At 37.4% G+C, this 20,157-nt stretch overlaps 3 protein-coding genes across 5 annotated transcripts; 1 reads left to right on the forward strand and 2 right to left on the reverse strand.

Annotated features, from left to right (window-relative positions):
• The first annotated feature begins 511 nt into the window (after nt 1-511).
• Nucleotides 512-10,370, forward strand: Pvr (PDGF- and VEGF-receptor related). 2 transcript variants are annotated; one of them, XM_011301314.1, is made up of 19 exons: nt 512-802; nt 3,116-3,258; nt 3,314-3,497; nt 3,833-3,957; nt 4,266-4,413; nt 4,587-4,726; nt 4,816-4,987; nt 5,207-5,330; nt 5,396-5,598; nt 5,681-5,826; nt 6,038-6,173; nt 6,246-6,548; nt 6,762-6,895; nt 6,987-7,265; nt 7,351-7,501; nt 7,607-7,831; nt 7,902-8,070; nt 8,452-8,719; nt 8,801-10,370. In XM_011301314.1, the coding sequence occupies exons 1-19, from the start codon at nt 748-750 to the stop codon at nt 9,935-9,937; spliced, it is 4,242 nt and encodes a 1,413-aa protein (XP_011299616.1). In that variant the 5' UTR covers nt 512-747; the 3' UTR covers nt 9,938-10,370. The 2 variants fall into 2 exon arrangements, with proteins under 2 accessions (XP_011299616.1, XP_011299625.1); XM_011301323.1 differs by having other exon boundaries at nt 8,485-8,719.
• LOC105265356 (uncharacterized) lies at nt 10,178-12,612 on the reverse strand. The gene is made up of 10 exons (XM_011302803.1): nt 12,490-12,612; nt 12,247-12,411; nt 11,935-12,190; nt 11,771-11,875; nt 11,515-11,699; nt 11,256-11,456; nt 11,036-11,164; nt 10,801-10,945; nt 10,562-10,739; nt 10,178-10,498 (listed from the first exon to the last, which is right to left on the reverse strand). The coding sequence occupies exons 1-10, from the start codon at nt 12,556-12,558 to the stop codon at nt 10,372-10,374; spliced, it is 1,560 nt and encodes a 519-aa protein (XP_011301105.1). The 5' UTR covers nt 12,559-12,612; the 3' UTR covers nt 10,178-10,371.
• A 257-nt stretch (nt 12,613-12,869) lies between these two features.
• On the reverse strand, nt 12,870-18,555 carry LOC105264456 (uncharacterized). 2 transcript variants are annotated; one of them, XM_011301343.1, is made up of 5 exons: nt 18,175-18,555; nt 15,038-15,684; nt 14,321-14,767; nt 13,302-13,565; nt 12,870-13,224 (listed from the first exon to the last, which is right to left on the reverse strand). In XM_011301343.1, exons 2-5 carry the CDS (start codon nt 15,679-15,681, stop codon nt 13,026-13,028), a joined length of 1,554 nt encoding a protein of 517 aa, XP_011299645.1. In that variant the 5' UTR covers nt 15,682-15,684; nt 18,175-18,555; the 3' UTR covers nt 12,870-13,025. The 2 variants fall into 2 exon arrangements, with proteins under 2 accessions (XP_011299645.1, XP_011299636.1); XM_011301334.1 differs by lacking the exon at nt 18,175-18,555 and adding an exon at nt 16,080-16,357.
• Between the last annotated feature and the right edge of the window lie 1,602 nt (nt 18,556-20,157).

Here is a 20,157-nt window from a genome sequence, read left to right on the forward strand (position 1 = left end):
AATTCTTGGAGGATCTCCCGAAAAAAAATTCCTCCAAATAACAAATTCCCAGAAATTTTTCCGGAGAACCCCATGGGAGTGCGTAATGCGCTCTATTTGAAAAAGGCGTCATTTGGGATTCCCGGGCGATAAATAGCGAGGGGAATCGCAATTTAAACAGCGGTTATCGCAAAAAACTGCGTAAATAATAGTAGCGCGTAATAATAATTTTATGGTGCAACTGGTGCGGTCATCAGAGATGCGAAATTCGGTAACTCCTCAAACACTGATTGACTGTTTTTTAATTGTCATCGAAGTGACGTATTTAAGTGGAATTAAAATGATAAAACAATAATTTGATAATTGATATGATAAATGATTTGATAATTTGGTAATTAATCCACCGATAATTACTGCAAAAATAAATAAATATTGAAAATCAGAAAATGACATGACGGATGTACAGAGTGGGAGAATATTTTTTACAGCGGCATAAAATTTTTACCGGTACATCCTCGATGACGTATTCTCCTTCTCCAGGGCATTCACAAGACCCCACCCTCTTCAGCATTGAGTACCAGTGGTGTTCACATGAGGAACCAGACAACCAGTGAGCATTCCACCGCGTAATAGTGAACAAGTCCTCGACGAAAGGCAAACACAATCCATTCACCTCCTCCACGCGGCTAAAAATAATTCAAATGTTTGTGCAATGACTTCCTGAAAATGTGAATACAAACCTAGACACCGGTGCTACCACTCGATAAAATGAACCCTCTGGTGAAGAGTCTCCCCTTTATCCTGGTGCTCTCTCAGTGCACAGGTGAGTTCTCATTTTTTTAATGTGAGAATTTTCAAGGCGCTGTCAATCGTCTGCAACCGTGGAATCACGTGGTACTCCATTGACTCATTATCTCGTTACTCTCACCTGTGGAATCAATTCCCATTGGTCGATTTCCCGGCCTTGATATCATTCCACACGCTCACCAAAATTCTGACACATTCCCTCTGGAATTCTCGGGCCCATCGCATCGGCCTTTCATTTTTTTTTACCGCGATTTCGGTTGAAAATCGGTTAAAATGGAAATCACAGCGCAGGATGATTCATGACTTTTAATAGTCGCGAAGGTTCTCTGGAGATCTCGAATCGTCACGTTTTGCCAATAAGAAAGCCATCCGGCGGATTGCAGAAATGGTTTAGGTCGAGTCTGATAATTAAAAACCCATTTGTGACCCAAGTTTACTAATGAGTGCTGCAAGATCGCTCTTAACGCTGATTAGGCGCCTTAGGCTGATTTCGAAATGGATAAGTCCCAACTACTCAATACTAAAACACCGAAATTTTTTTATTTGAAATCCTAGCTGTACACGGATATTTTGCACTCTCATAAATTTTAGGATTTGACAGAAAAAAAAATGATAGAAATTTTCGTGAGTGAAATTTAATCGGAAAATTGTCATTAACCCAATTTTTTAAGGCACCAAAAAAATCCCAAATACCTAAAAACAACAGTATAAACAATTAAATAAATAAAACAAGTAAATAAAATAAATAAAACTTCAGTAGAAAATGGAAATGAATTTAATTTCGCGTATTTATTTATATTTATTTAATTTCCGCGTGATCAATTCCGACAGAATTCAATTCCACGGATTGAAAATATTCCACATGAGTTCAAGCCTCATTACCATATTTACTCCGAAGAGTCATGTTATGTATTACTCAGCCTCAATTACAGATGACGATTCACCTCTTGCAGAAAAGCAGAATGACAGAAATAATAATAATAAGATAATGTGTGAGAGACGATTAATTGAAAATCGATTAATAGCAATCAATGGGAGTAAGATAGACTTGATATCGAATGGTTGTTGGTTCAGGCCTAGATATTTCGATAAAGGGACATGTCAAGGAAGATAGAAATATCTGAGGACACACCCAGCTATTGTAACTGGACTGCAACGGACCGTAAACAGGATATATTAAAAAAATTTCATCCCAAATCTCGAAAGGGGTATCTCTCATGAATTTATCTCGCCCTCCAGACCTCCAGTGTTTCCAAATAATCAGCTACTGTATCAAAAACTCGTTATCAAGTTCACATACTGATAAATTACAAAATTAATACCTCCAGAGAAATCTCTGTCGAATTTTTCATTGATAAATCCATTTTCCATTCATTGAAAATCGAATTGAATTGGGGATTCGATTTTTATTACGACTGGAAACGCGGGATTTAGTGGAAATAGATGGTTGTTTAATAGGATTGTTCAATAGGATTGTTTAATAGGATTGTTTAATAAAAAAATGTCTGGGTAGAATTGAAATTGAATTAAAACTCGCATAATGTGTCCTCCAGTGAGGCTGATGCACGTGCTGCCCCAGTATTTGACATATTTTTCATATCATGCATGAATATTGTTAGCTAATATTCTAGTTAGTGTTTAAACTCGGTGTCACAACTGGGTGGATGGAGAACATGTTGATAAGGGCTTTATCGCAAGAGGAAAGAAAGGACTTCCTCTGGGAATCGTAGCTGCGCAGAACTGGAATAAAGGAATTTCCAGGGACTTATCTGTACAAATATAATCTCTATAAATTGGGTTGAAGGAATATCCAATTATTCGACAATATTAAAAAACAATCAAATTTAAAAATCGAATTACAGAATCGTTCTAATATTATGACGATGGAATACGACAATTTAACATCTTCATTTCACATTTTTTTTATTCAGGGGAGAATCTTTCTTTGAAAAATCTTTGGACACTTGTCATTTGATCTGTAAGATCTTATCAATATTTTCTAATATTTATAATTATATAATAATTATTATATAATAATAATCATATAATAACTACTATAAATAATATTTATAATATATAAAAAAATATATGAAAATATTAAAAAATATATGAATATTATAAATATTATAAATATTATTTATAATAGTCATATATTTTTTATTATTAATATTAAAAAATTTATTATTAATTTATTATTAATAAATTAATCATAAATAATAATAAATAAATAAATAATTAAAAAAATTATTATTAATATTAAAAAATATATGAATATTATAAATAATATTTATAATATTTATAATATTCATATATTTTTTAATATTTTCAGGAGTTATAGAAATTTCAAGTGCAAAGCCTGAGGTAATCCCTGATGTAGAACAACTGTTCATTGAAGAGGGGGAACCACTCGATATCACTTGCTCGGGCAATTTCAAGGAGATAGAGTTCTATTACCCCCAGGACACGGGGATGGTGAGTGCAAGTGACAATTACCTGAGACGAGAGGAATAAAATCATTTCTCCATAGATATCGACTTCAAGTGCTGTTCTTAATTCCTGGGCGATCGATGGAAGACATCATATCAATTTCACGAGACCGACAACCGTCGCCGGTGATACTGGATATTACGGTTGCGCCGATCTCGATGTCTACGTCGATCAAGATGTGCATGATCAACCCAACGTCAGGTGGATGTACGTCTACGTCAGATGTACGTTCCCCCTAATTTCTTCATTCCAAGTTTCGTCAGGGTGCTGTAATTTATTTAAGGACTGGTTGGATTATCTGGAAAAGATCATTTACTCCAAAATTGGGATTCCTAATTACTCTGGCAATTAATCATTTTTTTTTTCAATAATTGTTAGCTAGCGTTCTAGCGGTTATCAACTAGGCCGCTAGCTAACAATTATTTAGGAAAAAACTATTAATTGACGGAGTAATTAGAAGTCCCAATTTTGGAGTAAATTATCTTTTCTAGACAGTCCATCCGGGCCTTAAATATTTCCGAAAATGCAATGACTTCATGAGTTGGTAATTATTTTTCAGCGAATTTGTCTCTGTTCGCGTCAATGTCTGGTGATGTTCACATCAAGACTGGCGAATCAGCAATCCTCCCTTGTAGACCGACTTCGCCTGATTATCATGTTCGCCTGGAAAAATTGTCTGCCACGGTAAAATTCTGGATTCATAAATAAAAATTTGAAAATTGCAATTGAAATTTCAAGTCATTATCGATTTTCAGATAATAATCCATTTGAATCTATTGAAAATTGAATTGGATATTGAATTTTCAATGATTTAATTAATTTAAATTAATAATTCGATTAATCAAAATTGATTGTTTAATTGTTAAAATTGAATTGAGACTCGTAATTTAAAATTCGGATATTGAGACTGAAATTTCCAGAGATTTTCTAGGGTGCATTGATTTTTTTATTTTTTCACGTTATCAGAATTATATAAGGGAATAAATTTACAGACACCGGAAATCGGTGAAAAAATGTCATTCGATCCCAGAATCGGATTTACACTCTATCACGCAACTTTACACGATAACGGCATGTACACGTGCTTAATAGAAACTGACGAGAACATATACGATGTGACGTATATCCTGGATGTCTCGGGTGAGTTTTCAAAAGCTAGAAAATCTGAAGTATCTATTTTCCGAACGAGTGATATAACAATTGAGATAAGAAAACAGTTTTCGTGGAACGACAATCAACAGCTGTCACGAACATTTTGGAATTCTCTTCAAACTCGAAAACTTTTAATCTCCAATTCTTTTTATCTTCTCCAGTCCCTCCGGAACTCGTACCACCGATCGTGGATAAAGCTCCACTGAAACATGTAATTCTTGGTCAAACACTTCGAGTGAATTGCAGCATTGAAATAAAAGCTGGAGAAGGCTCGTACACATTTAACTGGAGCGTGCCCCAAGTAAGCGATCAATTTCAAACTTGAGGATTCAAAAAGTCCTCATCCAGACTAGTCAGTATTCAGTCTAAAATTTTAATATCTCTCCCCAGAATCCCCGATTCCAGATCAAATCGTATCCAGAAAAATTGTCTGAGACCTTGAGCAGGTATACCGCAGAAATGCAAATTACTGATGTCCGAAATGAAGATGCGGGAGAGTATCAATGCGTATTGATGACACACTACGGTCAAGCATCGACGACAGCCCACTTGACGATTCACGGTTAGTCAGGCTCGTTGTAATTAAATATAATTAAATAAAATATAAAATCTATTAGAAAATAATGAATTAATAAGAAAGAGGCGATCGTACTTGAACTTGACTTGAAACGGGGAAAAAAAAACGTGGCAGTATCTATTTCTCATTTTCATGAGCAAGTGGACCATTAATTGCCTCAGCCTAATAATAATTGATATAAATTATTACAAATGTCCCCACCAGATCCCAACAACAAATTCATCACCCTGACACCTCAGAAAGAGGATATGAATTATGTATTGCATGAAGGGAGAGAACTGACACTAGTGGTGAAAGTGGACGCTTATCCAGCTCCAGTGCTGATATGGTATGAAAATAAAAACTGAATCTAGAGTTGAAAATTGGAATGGCAGAGGAATTTAATGATTACAGGACATTCATCGATGCTCGGCAGGAAGAGCACGAGGTGAACGCCTCAACGAGACACAAGATTGTGACAACACCCGAGTCGACTAGACTGACGATAAAGGACTTGAAGATCACAGACATGGGGAGCTACGTCCTGCGTGGCTTCAACGGGGACGATTACTCACCTAAAAACAACAAGTCACTCGTTTTCTATCTGGAAGTCACATGTAATTGATCTAGGGTACACTCTATATCGATCCTCCAGCTTGTGATAACACGTTTGTTGATTATTGGTTTGTCTGTTCACAGCAAGAGCCTATGTCGACGACTTTCCACTTGATGAATATTATTTACCCAATACGTGGATGACCACAACGTGTCGTGCTGCTGCCTATCCAGCACCAGACATAGTCTGGTCATTTCGACCATTAAATTCCGAGATCGAGATTCATCCGGTCAGTGATTCCGTAATTTAAGGATAAATTGTTTATTCGGAGTCGGAGTGTCCTGAAGAGATCTATTTTTCTATTTATTTTTAATAAATTTCAATTGATCTTTAATTATTATTGAATGAAAAAAGGGGAAGTCTATTTTGGTCTCTTTTATTTCATTATCCTAGGAAATTTCGGAGATGGACGGGAATAATGAATAGTGAATATTTTTCAGAATGCCACTGAAACAAAAAAATTGACAGGCACCTCTTCAACTGTCAGCTTGTGGGTCAATGCCATTGGATATCTCAACTGCTCCTCATGTAATGAATTCGGTTGTGACTTTTCCGCCCAAAGAATTTCTGTGTCCGGTAAAGTGTCGCTCTGGAATACTAATTACTCCATAAATGGAGGGATACTAACGCAATGGGTTTTTTTTTCAGAGGTGAAAAGTGGATTCGGTATTAAGCTACCTGAACAGGAGAAAGTCCACACTGGAGATGATGTAGTGATGAGATGTGTCGCACCAATTCATAATTACTCTTCTGAGGTGAAATGGACGAGTGAGAAATCACAAATGGAAACGAACGATCGAATCAGCCTAGTGTACACTCAGTCAGAATTTACGTACCAGAATATTCTGCGTATTAAATCCGTGAAAATGACTGATAGTATTATTTATACATGTAACGGAGAGACGCTTTCAGGCGGAACAACTGACGAAAGCTATCATCTTCGTGTTTTTGGTGATTACCCCAAAATTTATTGCATCAAACAATTCCCCGATTCAATTTTTCCTTCAAAGAAAATTCAATAGAAAACGTCAATTAATTGAGAGAATTATTTTTACTTGAATCACTCGAGTAATTAGAGTTTCAATTCTTTCAAATTTCAATTCCCATTCATTAACGGTTAATCAGGGCTATTAATTGAGTTATTAATTAATTTTCTCTTTCTAGAATCACAACCTCCTCGTATGCTCAACGAGTCGAACTTGAATAAATCAGAAATTGTTGAAACAAATAATTTGAAAGCTATGACTTTACATTGTTTCGTTAAAGGCGCACCTTCGCCTGTTATTACCTGGTTAAAGGTAGATAAAGAATAATTAATAAATAGTGCATTGTTACTGTCAGTCGACTAAAGAAAATGATTTCTATCAAATTAATGTAATTGGATTCTAGGATGGCAAACCGATTGATATTCGTAATGGATCTGCAGCCGCTGAAGATTATTCATTAATGAATAGAAATCAATCCCTTCATATTAGACACATGCCGGAGCGAGTGAGTGGAACATACATGTGTGTCGCGAAGAACAAAATGGGAGAAGTTTCCTCTTGGCAGAAGATAACAGTCAAGAGTAAGGAAGTATCGAAGGATCTCATTATTCTGATTATTGTTCTGGTTGTTCTCGTCGTTGTTCTTGTTGTCTTCTTCTCTATAAAGGTTCATCGGGAGAAGGTAAATTGAGATCAATTGACCCTGTGGTTCAATCAATTTAAACATCATTCTCACTGATAGTGTTTCAATGAATTTGATGCTGCAGGTCATACGGAAGCAATTGATGGAGGCAGGTCTGACTCACTTCGAAGAGGGTGCGTTGGAGTGTCTGAACCCAGAATTAACGGTTGATGATCAAGCCGAACTTCTGCCCTATGATAAAAAATGGGAATTTCCTCGGGAACGTCTGAAATTCGGTGATCAATCATTCTCTGTTTTTAATATTAATTTTATCAACAGGTCAATCAAATTAGATTCAATTAGAAATGATTTTAATTCGTGAAATCGTTATCGCTGAATAGGAAAGCAATTGGGACATGGTGCGTTCGGTGTTGTAATGAAAGCTGAAGCCCAAGGAATTAATGAAGAGGAGGAAGTGACGACAGTTGCTGTAAAGATGGTGAAACGCTCGACAGAATCAATTCACATTCGAGCACTTGCCTCTGAACTCAAGATCATGGTTCACCTTGGAAAGCACTTGAACGTCGTTAATCTACTTGGCGCATGCACCAAGAATATTGCTAAACGTTAGTATCCGTCCACTTTAATATCAACTAGAAGATATTATGCATTCATAAACGTTCTTATAAATTACAGGGGAGTTATTGGTAATTGTTGAGTACTGCAGATACGGTAACTTGCATAATTATTTATTGCGACACAGATCGGACTTCGTCAATCAAATTGATCCAGCCACGGGAAAAATCGACGTGTCTATTGGACTGGAGTTGTTGAATCGCACTCTCAGCGTTGGTAGCAACAACAGGTGAATTTTTTTGAGATATAAATTTCTGAAATGTGTAAATAACTCCAATGTAGCTCAATACTGCTAACTAAAAATATTCCTCTGCCGCGTGTATGGAAAAATTCAATAGAATAAAATTCAACGAAGACTAGAGGAAAAATGTGACGATAAATTTCTCCATAAACTCTCGACGAGTTTACGGAATAAACAGAGAGTTTCTATTAGATTTTTCCATAGAATCTGTGACGTAATAACTCAAAACTAATGCCTGCTATTAAATTTCAAATTAATTTCATGGTCTTCTGGTGATTTATTGATGGACTGACGCTATAAAAACCTCGGATGGGACTGGTTGCATGTGGTCTGTGGTTTAATACGTTCCTGTTACGTTCTTATCGTCAGGATAAAATATGCGGCATTATCATTTTCCCGCAGTCTTAGCATGAATTCGAGTGGTGATTCAGGGCCATACAGTCCAGGCCCTGATTCCCAGGGTGTGAACATGTCACCGGATGGAATGGTACTCAGCAATAATTCAGTTCAGCCTGCGTGGCGATCGAATTATCGGGGTGATTACAAGGACAGCAATCTCAAGCCAATCTGCACGCAGGATTTGTTGTCCTGGGCATTCCAGGTGGCCAGAGGAATGGAGTACCTCAGTCAAAGAAGGGTACATAATTTTTTATTAATTAAAATGATGAACACATATTAATGGCTTCAGGAAATATTTTTATGACTCACTTCTCTTCAGGTACTTCATGGGGACCTAGCAGCAAGGAATATTCTTCTCGCAGAAGACAATATCGTAAAAATCTGCGACTTTGGACTAGCCAAGACAATGTACAAAGATGATAATTACAAGAAAAAGGGTGATGCACCTCTGCCAATCAAATGGATGGCGATAGAATCGATAAGAGATCGGGTATTTTCGACTCAGTCAGATATTTGGTCGTTTGGAATTGTTCTCTGGGAGTTCTTCACCCTTGCCAAGACTCCATACCCAGGAATGGAGGCCGAAAAGCAGTACACGAAGCTCATCGAGGGGTACCGGATGGAAAAGCCTGAGTACGCTACTGACGAAGTCTACGATATAATGATCGAGTGCTGGAAAGCAAAACCTACACTTCGGCCTTCGTTCACAGAGTTGGCTGATAGCATTGGAAACTTGCTGGATGACAGTGTGAAGATGCATTATGTGGACTTGAATACACCGTATATGGACATGAATATGTTGATGACGAAGGATTATTTGACGATGATGTCAGCCCCTGACCATGAGGCTCTGTCCTCACCAACCCACTACGTCAATTCTCCGACTTTACCAGCTAGTACAGCTGATGATCCTTATCTCTGTATGACTCCGGCAGTAAATAAAAATGAGACTGACATTTTCAGTCCACGAACCCCAGGTCAAGTGACCCACTTCGAATTTCCAATGGCTCGCAACGAGCAAATTCTCTCTGACTCTGATTCAGAAACTGTCGAGCTCTCTCCGATGATTAAGAATGATGAGGATGATAATTATCTACAGCCAATAAATGTCGCGGAACGCAGGGCGGAATTCGCTAAACAACGACAAGCAATGAATAGGACAAGGTCGGGTCCGGTTAAGGAGAAGCCTGAGAGGGATTCTGGGTACTGCAATACTCCACGGAATATCAAGACTTTTCATCACCAGGGGGGGAAGATTGAAGATGAAATCGATGGCGGGCTGACTCATGATAGGGGGAAGAGTGACTGCAATCCTGGGATTATCCGGACTCAGGATAATTACGTTAATATGCCCAGGAACAAGAATGATTTGAGGAAGGAAACTCCTGACAGTTTTACAAATCCTAGTTACGTATTAATTAATACTGATCTTCAGCCTCAAATTTCAAGAGTTTGAGTTTTAATTTTTTCTGATAAATTCGGATAAATTCAGATTGAGTTCTGGTGTGAATGAGATTATTTTGAGACCAATATTTGTGATCATTTCAATCGTCCATTTACGACTTAATCGATTAATTAATAATTGAAACGGTCAATTCTAATGTTGGAATTGGAAGTGGTTCAGGTGAATTTAAATGAAATTTTATAGTGAACGAGATTATTGTATTTACTGTGAGGAAGTATATCTCTTCGTGCCATTAATATTTTAATACTATTCAATTGAACGAGCACTCGATGTGCGTGCAAATCTTCATATTTTATTGACTGTTGGGCTAGAGTTGTTTCAGCCACAAAAATTTTAAGAATACTGTAACATTTTTTTAATGTCTAAAAATGTATATTTTTTAAGGAGGTACTTAACTTTATGTGAGATTCTGTAAAATTTTGTACTTATAGAGTTTCGATGTCTTCATCGATCCTGATAGAATAAGGCACGTCATGAATGGTAGTTCTATTATAAATATTTCTACCCCTTTTTATAATATGTGTCATCATATTTTTCTTGTACTTGATCCACCTGTATGTGAGTATTATAAGTAAATATCAAAGGAATTTTTACGACTGACATTTAATTGCTCACCGACGATCGGTGACGAACTTGTTGAACAGCTGATCTTTGGACGGGTACTTCATATTCATGAAGAGCTTCACTCGTTCCCAAATATTTCCCCGGTTGTGTTCGAATAGCCAATAACGAGGGACTAGGAGGCATCGAACTGGTGTCATCGACACGATTCGACGATTCCTCATCTCCTCTCCTACGAGAAAAAAAAAATGCTTTTGTATTGCGCCCGTTCTCCAGGAGGTGGACATATGCACCTAAACCAAAACACGCTCCCCTCTGGAATTCACAGACTTGCATAAATATTGTTCTGACACCTTCCGGATGGGCCTGTTGGGAGGCAGTGGAGGGCTGTCTCATCAAGGCCGCAGCGACGTCCGTGATCTCATGCCATTGGTTTATCTAATAACAATCAAATTTAATTAACAATTCAAATGAGGAAAACGAATAAATCACAGAATTTCCTCTTTTTCAACGCAATTATCAACGCACCACGTCCTGAAGAGTCGTAGTGACAACGCTGTGACGATCCATGTCCATTTTTCCCTGAGGTTGCTTAGAAATCATGACTCCCGCATAATCCGGGACCTCGGGTTCATCCAACTCGTCTTCATCAGCTCCCTAATTCCATTTTCAAAACGAGAACAAACCGGAATTTTTCATTCAATCAAAAAAAAATATTCACGAAATTTTATTCGGATAGTACATTTACCATTTCATTTCCCTGGAATCGGTGACTCTGTCGCTGACTTCCATGACGCGATCCCTGGTACTTCTCGGGGCAGTACAGCTCGTAATTAACATGATTGCAGAATTTTTGTTCAAAAATAATCATGTGTTCAATGAGCCGGCACTTTCCAGACAGTAGAAAATACACATAATTGACCATTCCCTTGCCATCCCCTAAAAGAATCTTCAAAATAAAATCACGATAATTATCTTCCTCGGGGATAATCAATCCACCTAATTACCTCATTCGGCCCAAACTCCTTTATTTTACTGAGAATGCAGCACTCTCTCACAGTAACTTCGTCCCAAGTTTTGAAATAGTTGAACGTTACTAGAGCGTCTTGGAGAACATTCCAATTTTTCAGGAGAGTCTTCTTCAGGAGCTTATCGAAATCCGACTTGGTGATGTAGAACAGATCCACAGGGGCTATTAATTGAGAAAACTTTTAATACCCACGAAGACGAGCAATTGCTACCTGGACTAATTCAGGTCTATACTTTTTGTGGTGACAGTTGTCGATCTCGGCAATGAATGGAGAAGAGCAATCTCCCCGAACAAGTCCCCAGGGCCGAGAGTTCCTCCACTCGTTTCCACTTCGTCATCTGCGATGAAAAATGGAGAATTAGAAGACAAAGGACACATCAATTTATAAAGATTTTACCGGTGACCGGATCTCTTTCAATTTTCGTCAACAAAACTTCTCCTTTAATTATGTAATACAAGTAATGAGCAGGATCATGCTGTCGTACGATCAATCGATTCTCTCCAAAGTACAGATATCCACAAATAGCACTGACAGACTCCCTCACGTCCTCTGGATATTTCCTGAAGGCTCTGAGTGTTTTTATCAGATCCAGGATGTAGGATCTGTCCTCTCTGGTTCTTGTATCTACTCGAGTCAATAAATACGAACGATCCTGCAGGATAAATCTATTTGAGTTCAATACTTCAGTGATTGATTCACGAGATTCACCTCGAGCGTTAAATATTTTTTCTCCCCCTTTTTTCGCTGTGCCAGGGCGATGCTGACTTCATCCTTGGGCTCCTCATCACTCAGGGTTGATGTAAACCAATCTAGGTACTCCAGCACTCGTCTCACTGCTGAACGGAATAAATGTTTTCCCCGTAATCGTGTGGCCTTCATTCAATTGAGAAAGAATATTTTTCTTCGTTTAGGTCGATGGAAATTTCATTAGGACTGATTCAATGGTTCTACCTGCACAAATTTTTTCTTCTTCGGTCTGACGAAACTCAGGGATTCCCTCAAAGAACTCTTGCGCTGCATTCCAGTTATTAATTAGATGGGCAATTATAAAGGGGTTTAATTAATTTTTGGGGAATATTCACGGGTCCCGAATGGAAATTTTGGGGGTTTTGTTATGTCAATAAAATCGATTAGGCTTCAATCAAATTTGAACTGGAAGAATCGTTCGGTTGATGAAGCAGATCCCCTAGTTACTTACACTGAAATTATAATAATAAATAATCTAACTCCTTAAAAAACCATTAAAAAAAAGAAAAATTATCCCAGAAGTAATTATATATTACAATATAATATGTGGATATAAAATATCAATGAAAAAGTCGATAAACAAATCGTAATAAATTTCTTTATTCATATCACAGACCATTCACAGCAATCAGACAATAGCTTTATGGTATTGAATGTAAAAACGTATCCCTTTTAAAAAATTAAAAACCTTGAGACACGTATTCTGCGAATAAGTGCAAACAGGTGGTGATCACCTTGTGCTATAAATTAGTACTGTCAATGTCACTGGATTTGTCATGACGATTCTCCAATAAAGTCGATACTATTTCCTTTGATTTTTTTTTCAACTCCTCGTGTTTTTCCTCGTTGAAGGCACACGCTCGATCCATCGCACTATTTATCCGTCTGTTCAACCTCGACTTTATCCAGTTGAGTTTGAATGAATAGTAAAATATTGTTCTGAAATGAATATAAATTTTTAATCGAACAGTTGGTGATTTCCCTGGTGGTTTTATACCCGCAGGATTCTAACTTACTTCGAGAGATAATATCTGAGCCACGATGAATAAGTCATGGATGCTCGTAATCTCGGCATGTGGAGACCCATCAAATCCGTGAGGTACAACAATGAAGCGTCGTATGATGAGCCTGGAAAGTACAGATGTAAACCCTCGTAGACGCACCTCATCATGTGCTCAAATTCAGGGGGTATTTCCCTGAAATTTGGTTTAACCCAGTAGTCCAGGAAGTCCCGGCTACGCTGTTGAGTCTCTTTCAGACCTCCATTGCAGAAGTTGTACCTGACAATCCATGAAATTCATTATTTAAATGATAACTCGCTTCTTCATTATTAACCAGCTGTCTCCAACGCGGGGATAAATGAAATTAATCTCTCGTTTTTTCTGTTCTCGTATTCACTGACCAGAAAAATTACTCCTTATTTATTTCTATTCAGTGGTATTTGACGGGAAATTATGTTGGAGTTCATCAAGTTCTCGGGGTAAATCTGCGTCTCGCTGGTATCTTAATTAATCATTTCGCTGTGGGGCTTCCTCAGCGAGAACAATTTGAGATAATCTTTCTTAATTTCAAGATATTTACGGAGTTACGGAGTTGAGTAATAAAACAGAATGAAATTCGAGTTGAGAAAGACTTTGGTGAGAGATAAACATTGTTTTTTGAAAAACTTGAAGTCACTGTAAGAAACTCATTATTTTAAAAACTCCACGAGTAAATCGAGTAGTAAAAGAAGACGAGAGCTTCAGGCCAAGTGTTTGATAAATAAATTTGAATCCAAAGACAATGCACATTGCCCTGCAGAAACTTTTTCTCGTTGTGAAAAATATTCGCTGCTCTCTCATTATCCTGAAGAGATGTGTTTCAATCTTCAGGTCCAGAATTGAGTAGTGAAACCAAAAAAAAAAACGACCGAAAAAAACTTCTACAAATTTATAACTATAGTCATTGTTATTAGCAGTTTGAATAATTAATCCTCAAAATGTCACCATTAACGAGCAATTAATCTCCAAATTAATGTAATACTTTCAGAACTCACTCATCCGAAATTCCCAAGAGATAACCCAATCCCCTCCAGAGGTGGCAGAAGTCATCAAGATCTTGCTCACTCGAGTAATGAATGCCGAAAGCCTCGGGGAACAAAATTGGGAGTCCAACGAATCCAAACATGGTTAGTCCCATTTCCCCCTGGTTCAAGCCACGGGGCCTGTTGCCCTTTATTCCCGGCATCATATGAGGGCATTGACCAGTCTTGGGTGCGGGACAGGACGATCTGAAGTCCTCCAGGAGGATCTCAGTCCTCTCTGCCAACGGATCCTTTATTTTTGCAAGCCTATCCAGCTCTGACAGCGACATATTCCTCAATGTCTTCCTGACACTGGTGTGCAGACTCCTCACTACCTGGATATCATTGTAAGCTGGTGTTCCCTTGGTCCAGGGATCACTGGTGAACCAATTTCTCACTCTACTCGCTGTCGACAAGAATCTGTGAATGAATTTCATCATTACCCGCTGACATTCCAATCTCCTGGATTGCATAATTTCTGTAATTACTTTTTTGTCATTAAACTCGATATCCAATCATGAGAAAGAATAACGAAATGATTTTTCATTCGTCCTTGAACTTTTTAAAGTCTTAAAATCGATGACCGTTAGACCCTCCATATATTCAATTATATATTTATAATATCTTACGCTTTTATCTTCTCGTCAATCAGATTTTTTAGCCCTCAATGTTTATGACGCAGTAAATTACCTTTTGAAGGAAGTATAAGGATCTGATGATCGGCCTGTCATGACGATGGGTTTGAGGCCGTTGTCGAAGGAGTACAGAGTGTACAAGGACAACGCCTCCGAGAAGAATATTCCGAAAATATTGTCCCTGGCCAGGCGCTGACCCCTGGTGAACTTCTCCTTGTCCAGCCAATCTGGTACGTCAGATGGAAGATTTCCCGAGTCATCAGGTACAAGATGACCAGCGACATTAGTAATCAGACTGTCCGGTACATTAGGACAATATTGATGGATATATTCATTGACCTTTTTCAGTTGGTCCATCTTCTCCAGGGTATCCCAGTTGTCCGGTAATTTTACATTGAGAAATGAAATCAACTGCTGCACATTCTCATCCACAGGAGTTCTAGAATTTTGTTTCCCCGACTCACTGTCCGAATTACTGTCCTTGTCGATGGAATCAGTGTCAGACTCCTGGGAATCCTTGGATGTTCCTGGAGTTGCCGATCGATTATCGACGTCCTGGTAACCGCTGTCCAGGTCACTATCCACTGATGCACCAGTTCGCTTGATACTGACGAGCAATGACTCCAGGTCATTGCACCCAGGCACATCCTTTGCGGCCCAACCAACGGTTTGCTCCATCCTATCCACTGCCTGCATCATTCACTAGAAACAAAAATAAATTCACCCAGAAATACCACCGTCTCATCGATCTAGGGCTATTTGAATTAATGAGACGCCAATCAGTGATTCAACGTCAGGATAATCTGAATTTTTTATTGAACACTCATTGTCAATCTGGAGTACGAGAGAACGAGCGGACGGATGTGGATTATTCCAGGAGGATAAATTCTTGAGGTTTCCTAGTCTAGATGATACCAAGGAGAAATTATTGCTGGGAATATAATAAACGTCTATGGCGAGTCAATGGTAAGTGAAGGCTAATTACTAATTTATTAGTAATTCATTAGTAATTCATGAGTAATTCATTGGTAATTCAATTGATCAATCATGGGAATGACTTATCGAGATGTTTTATTTAAAAAAATTATTACACTCACAATGAGATATAAAAATACAGATGGAGCTAAAAATTTCGTATGGATTTCTGCAACTAAAACTGCACCGATACACTTTCCATGCAAGACTGACAACAAAGATCGGCAGTGAGTAGTTCAGAAGTCTCTGGCCGATGGTCCCCTACTCTACTCAATTCTTGTTATTACGTACAAGTGTGCGGAAACAGAATAAAAAATTGAACCAATGTTTCTGTGAGAGGTGAAGAATGGATGTCTGCAAATTGATGATATCGGGAGATTGATTGATCAGAGTTCCACAGGATACGGTCAATTTATCATAAATATCCGTCGGACATCATTGTCCTTGCTTCCAGGGTTTTGATAATTCAAGTTCTTCCTTTTACTTTCCATGAAAGAATTCGCCGACGCGGGAGATATTCATTTTATACCATCGGCGAAAAAAAAATGATTGAGTATTTTTCGGGCAAGCTGTTGCGAATTTTGTGGATTTTTTGTTGTCCGTCGAGATGATTTGATAAAAAAATAATGAAATGCCGTTTTCTGTGCGGAAATTTCCGTCTGAATCCTGTTTTTTATTCCACGCACTATGAAATGCGGGAAAAATGTAAGAAAAGTTGATAAAAACTTGGAATTATTCTGCACGTGGTAATTAATTTATAATGTGTAAAGGAATGATCAAGGACAATGGGAAGATTAATTCCAATAGACTTGAATCATTGGATCTAAAATAACAGTTAGAAAGGCACCATTGAATCAAGTTTACAATACTCAACGTCCTCCAACGAAAATGTTAATTGTCCAGCTGCATGACTGGCAGGAGAAAATTATTGTCATTTCTATAATGACGAGTTGTTGGCAGATGTCAACGCATTAAAGTTGATGCAGTTTGAGACGACTGGAAGGAGAAAATCCCTGGATCAAAGAAAGGAAAATTTCATGTAATGGGAGACACTCGTAAATCTCATTTCCACTGTGATTCACGTTATGTCGAAGGAGAACGTCATTTCGACAGCCATCAGGATCTCATTGCGCAACAATTGCGGAAAAGCATTTCACTCGTTTCTCAAACCATAAATGTTTAGTTTATTTACGCAGAGGCTGCATGCAATGCAATTGGAGTTGCTACCGACAAGTAACTCTCGATTATTCAACAGTGGGAGGAATAATTTTCATAATAATGCCAGTTTATTACTGGAGTGCATCAACATGCAATTGCTTTGTATTCGTTTCAGGAATACGAGGGCAACCCTCAGATAAACTTTCTCGCTTTTCTGGACAGCAAACATCCGTTCAATTTTTTTTATGTCTTTTAAAAATATTCATGCACCAAAGGGACGAAAAAATCTGAATCATTTTATTAGTCTCTGCTTTTTTTTTTAAATGAGAAATAAAATTATTCATTTGTTGTATTTATTTCAGATGAAAAAATATAGGTGTTAATTATCATCGGTGAAATTTATGTGACATATTGCATTTTTTATTTAATTAATATATATTTCAGTTGTATACCGGTCTCTCATAAATTGTGTGATTATATCGCGTAATTGTGGACGCATTTGCAATTGTCGAGTAAGAACATTTGAAGGAATATTCTGCGTGGAAATTTTTTTTCTTCGGTATAAATTATTGAGAGGAACGAACAGGAATTGAATATTTAATGATACCGCATTTTTTTTTAAAACGACAGAGGCTTTAATAGTGTTTGCTCATTACAAAAAATATGAGAATTGATTTTTGAGAAGCTGTCGGTTTTTATTCTGAGAGCTGCTCAAACCGGTTCTGCTGGAGACATCTCCCGAATAAACTATTACTGTCTTCACTGAGAAAAATCATTACGTCTGCTAAATTAATTTCCTCTCTCAAAACTTGAAGAATTGAATTTTGAAGAAGAACGAGAAATTCCCTGAAGGTTTTCACTTAAGATTTAATTTCACCCCTCGCAACGGAAAATTCAAATGAAATATCAAACGTTCTAGTAAATTTCCATGGAATGAGGAAAAAAATTACTTCCACCGAATAAATTCACTTCTGCCAACAAAATTAACTTGGCGAGTGTACATTTTTTTTCTGAGAGTAATTATTTATCCCAGTAGTAGTGAACAAAAACTCCACTTACTATCGCCTGCGCGTGATCCTGAGGGTTGACCTTGACCCGGTCATTGCGTAGGTCATGATCAAAACACGGAAATGTACTCTGCCATTAATTCCACCCCTTTTTTACTCCATTTTGTTTTTCACCCGATTTACCGCCGACCAGAATCTAGTCGCTTGCCAAAAAAAATCTATTGATCGATTGATCGACGAACAACTCGTAATTCGTGGCAATTTCTACTGGCAAAAAGGTACTGCCGAGTTTCACACCGTGAATAACTCTGATAACTGCAAGTTGAAAATGCAAATGGCCTCGGTGATAACGTTAAGTCATTGCCTATCACGGATTTTCAATATAATTTTTTTTTTCATTTGTCTATGAACGTTTGTGCACAACTGTTTGCCTGAATTTCTGTCCCTTGGCATCGATCCACTTTGCGAATATATATTTCAGTCTGCGGACATGCGCCTTTTCGTTCAACAGAATTAGCACGAACTCGCACTTGGTGGATAAAATTGCAATTGTGCCCTCCAAATTTTTTAAACGTTCATCAGCTTCTCAGGGTAATTAATTAACTCTGCACTCGCGCGAATATCCCGAGGGAATTCAATTAATTCAACAAATATACTGTTTATATACCGCCATGTTTGTTTATCAATTGTCTAATTGTAATGCCTGGAGGATATCGTAATAATTACACAAGAGGATTCAAGTCATTTTACTAATTACTATCTTTTACTCATTATTTTATTCTCTCCGGGATTAATGTAATTATTTAATGACAATTTAATAGAGATTTTTAATAAAATTGTTCTACGTTGAATGCGATTGATCGATTGTCCAACGCTCGGTTATAAAATAATTCATTTAACAGCTGAATAGTGAAGTGTGAGGGAAGTTATTTTTTATTTAGAAATTGAAACGTAATTTTACTGATTACCATTGGAAATTCTGATGGAAACGGAAGCTAAGGCTTTTTTATTTTCTCATTTCCTTAGAGGTGTTATGTGATACTTTTATGCCAACAATTTTGTTCCCCTGGCATGCGCCTATTATCACTCAGAATTAGCACGAGCGATAGGTTATCGTAAACAACAAAATTGTTGGTTACATGAAGGAAAAATTATTCGAAAATTGCGCGGTGAGAAATGCTCGGTGAAAAATTTTGCGGAAGTCATACCGATTTTTTTATTAATTCTCAAATTGACGTAATTGAGTCAATTAAAATAATTGACTCAAGATTAATCAAGCATAAATAAATCAATCAATCAATTTATAATCAATTAGGATTATGTAATGAATGATTAATTATGATTTATTTGATGGTAAGTTTAAAAAATTTCCCTCAAAAAATTCACAAGAAATTATTTCCCCGGAAATTTTTGGAGTTTAATAAAATTCAATAAAATTTTTAATTGCGGCAAACCGAAATTCTCAGGAGGAAATCATTATCATTATTATCTGTATTTATCGCTTATTTGAAGAGACAGGAGAGGACTTCCGCTAAATCGAACCTAATAAATAAATAATAAATAAATGAATAAATAATTATCATTTCGAATCGGCGATTGGTTTATCAACTGGGATAAATGTGGCCGCTGTTTTACCCCAGATGAGGTGAAAATAAATCACTGAGTTATTCAAGAAAGTTGAATTTCCCAAGTTGCTAGCGCGTAATTTTTTTTAAAGCCCAAGATAGTTCACCGAATCGTCCAAAAATTGCGAGACTGAAAAACCGGATGTCCGTTTACCCGAGTACCAACTCCAATGACCCACAGGGGACATGTCCATTTGTTTCCAAAAAACGGGGGTACAACGAATTGCACATAAAATCCAGAGGAAGACAGTTTTGGGGGAGAGCAGAGACCGGAAGTGACTTTTGGCTGGGGTAAAAAAAATAGGCGGCGAGCAGGCGCGCATAAATCAGCATTTTAAAACTTTATTTCTGTGGGAACTTCCTCCATTCTCACTGAGGAAGGAAGTTTAATGGGTCAATCAACGGCCGAG

The sequence above is a fragment of the Fopius arisanus genome, unplaced genomic scaffold, assembly GCF_000806365.1.
Source record: "Fopius arisanus strain USDA-PBARC FA_bdor unplaced genomic scaffold, ASM80636v1 scaffold00001, whole genome shotgun sequence".
NCBI classification, from domain to species: domain Eukaryota; kingdom Metazoa; phylum Arthropoda; class Insecta; order Hymenoptera; family Braconidae; genus Fopius; species Fopius arisanus.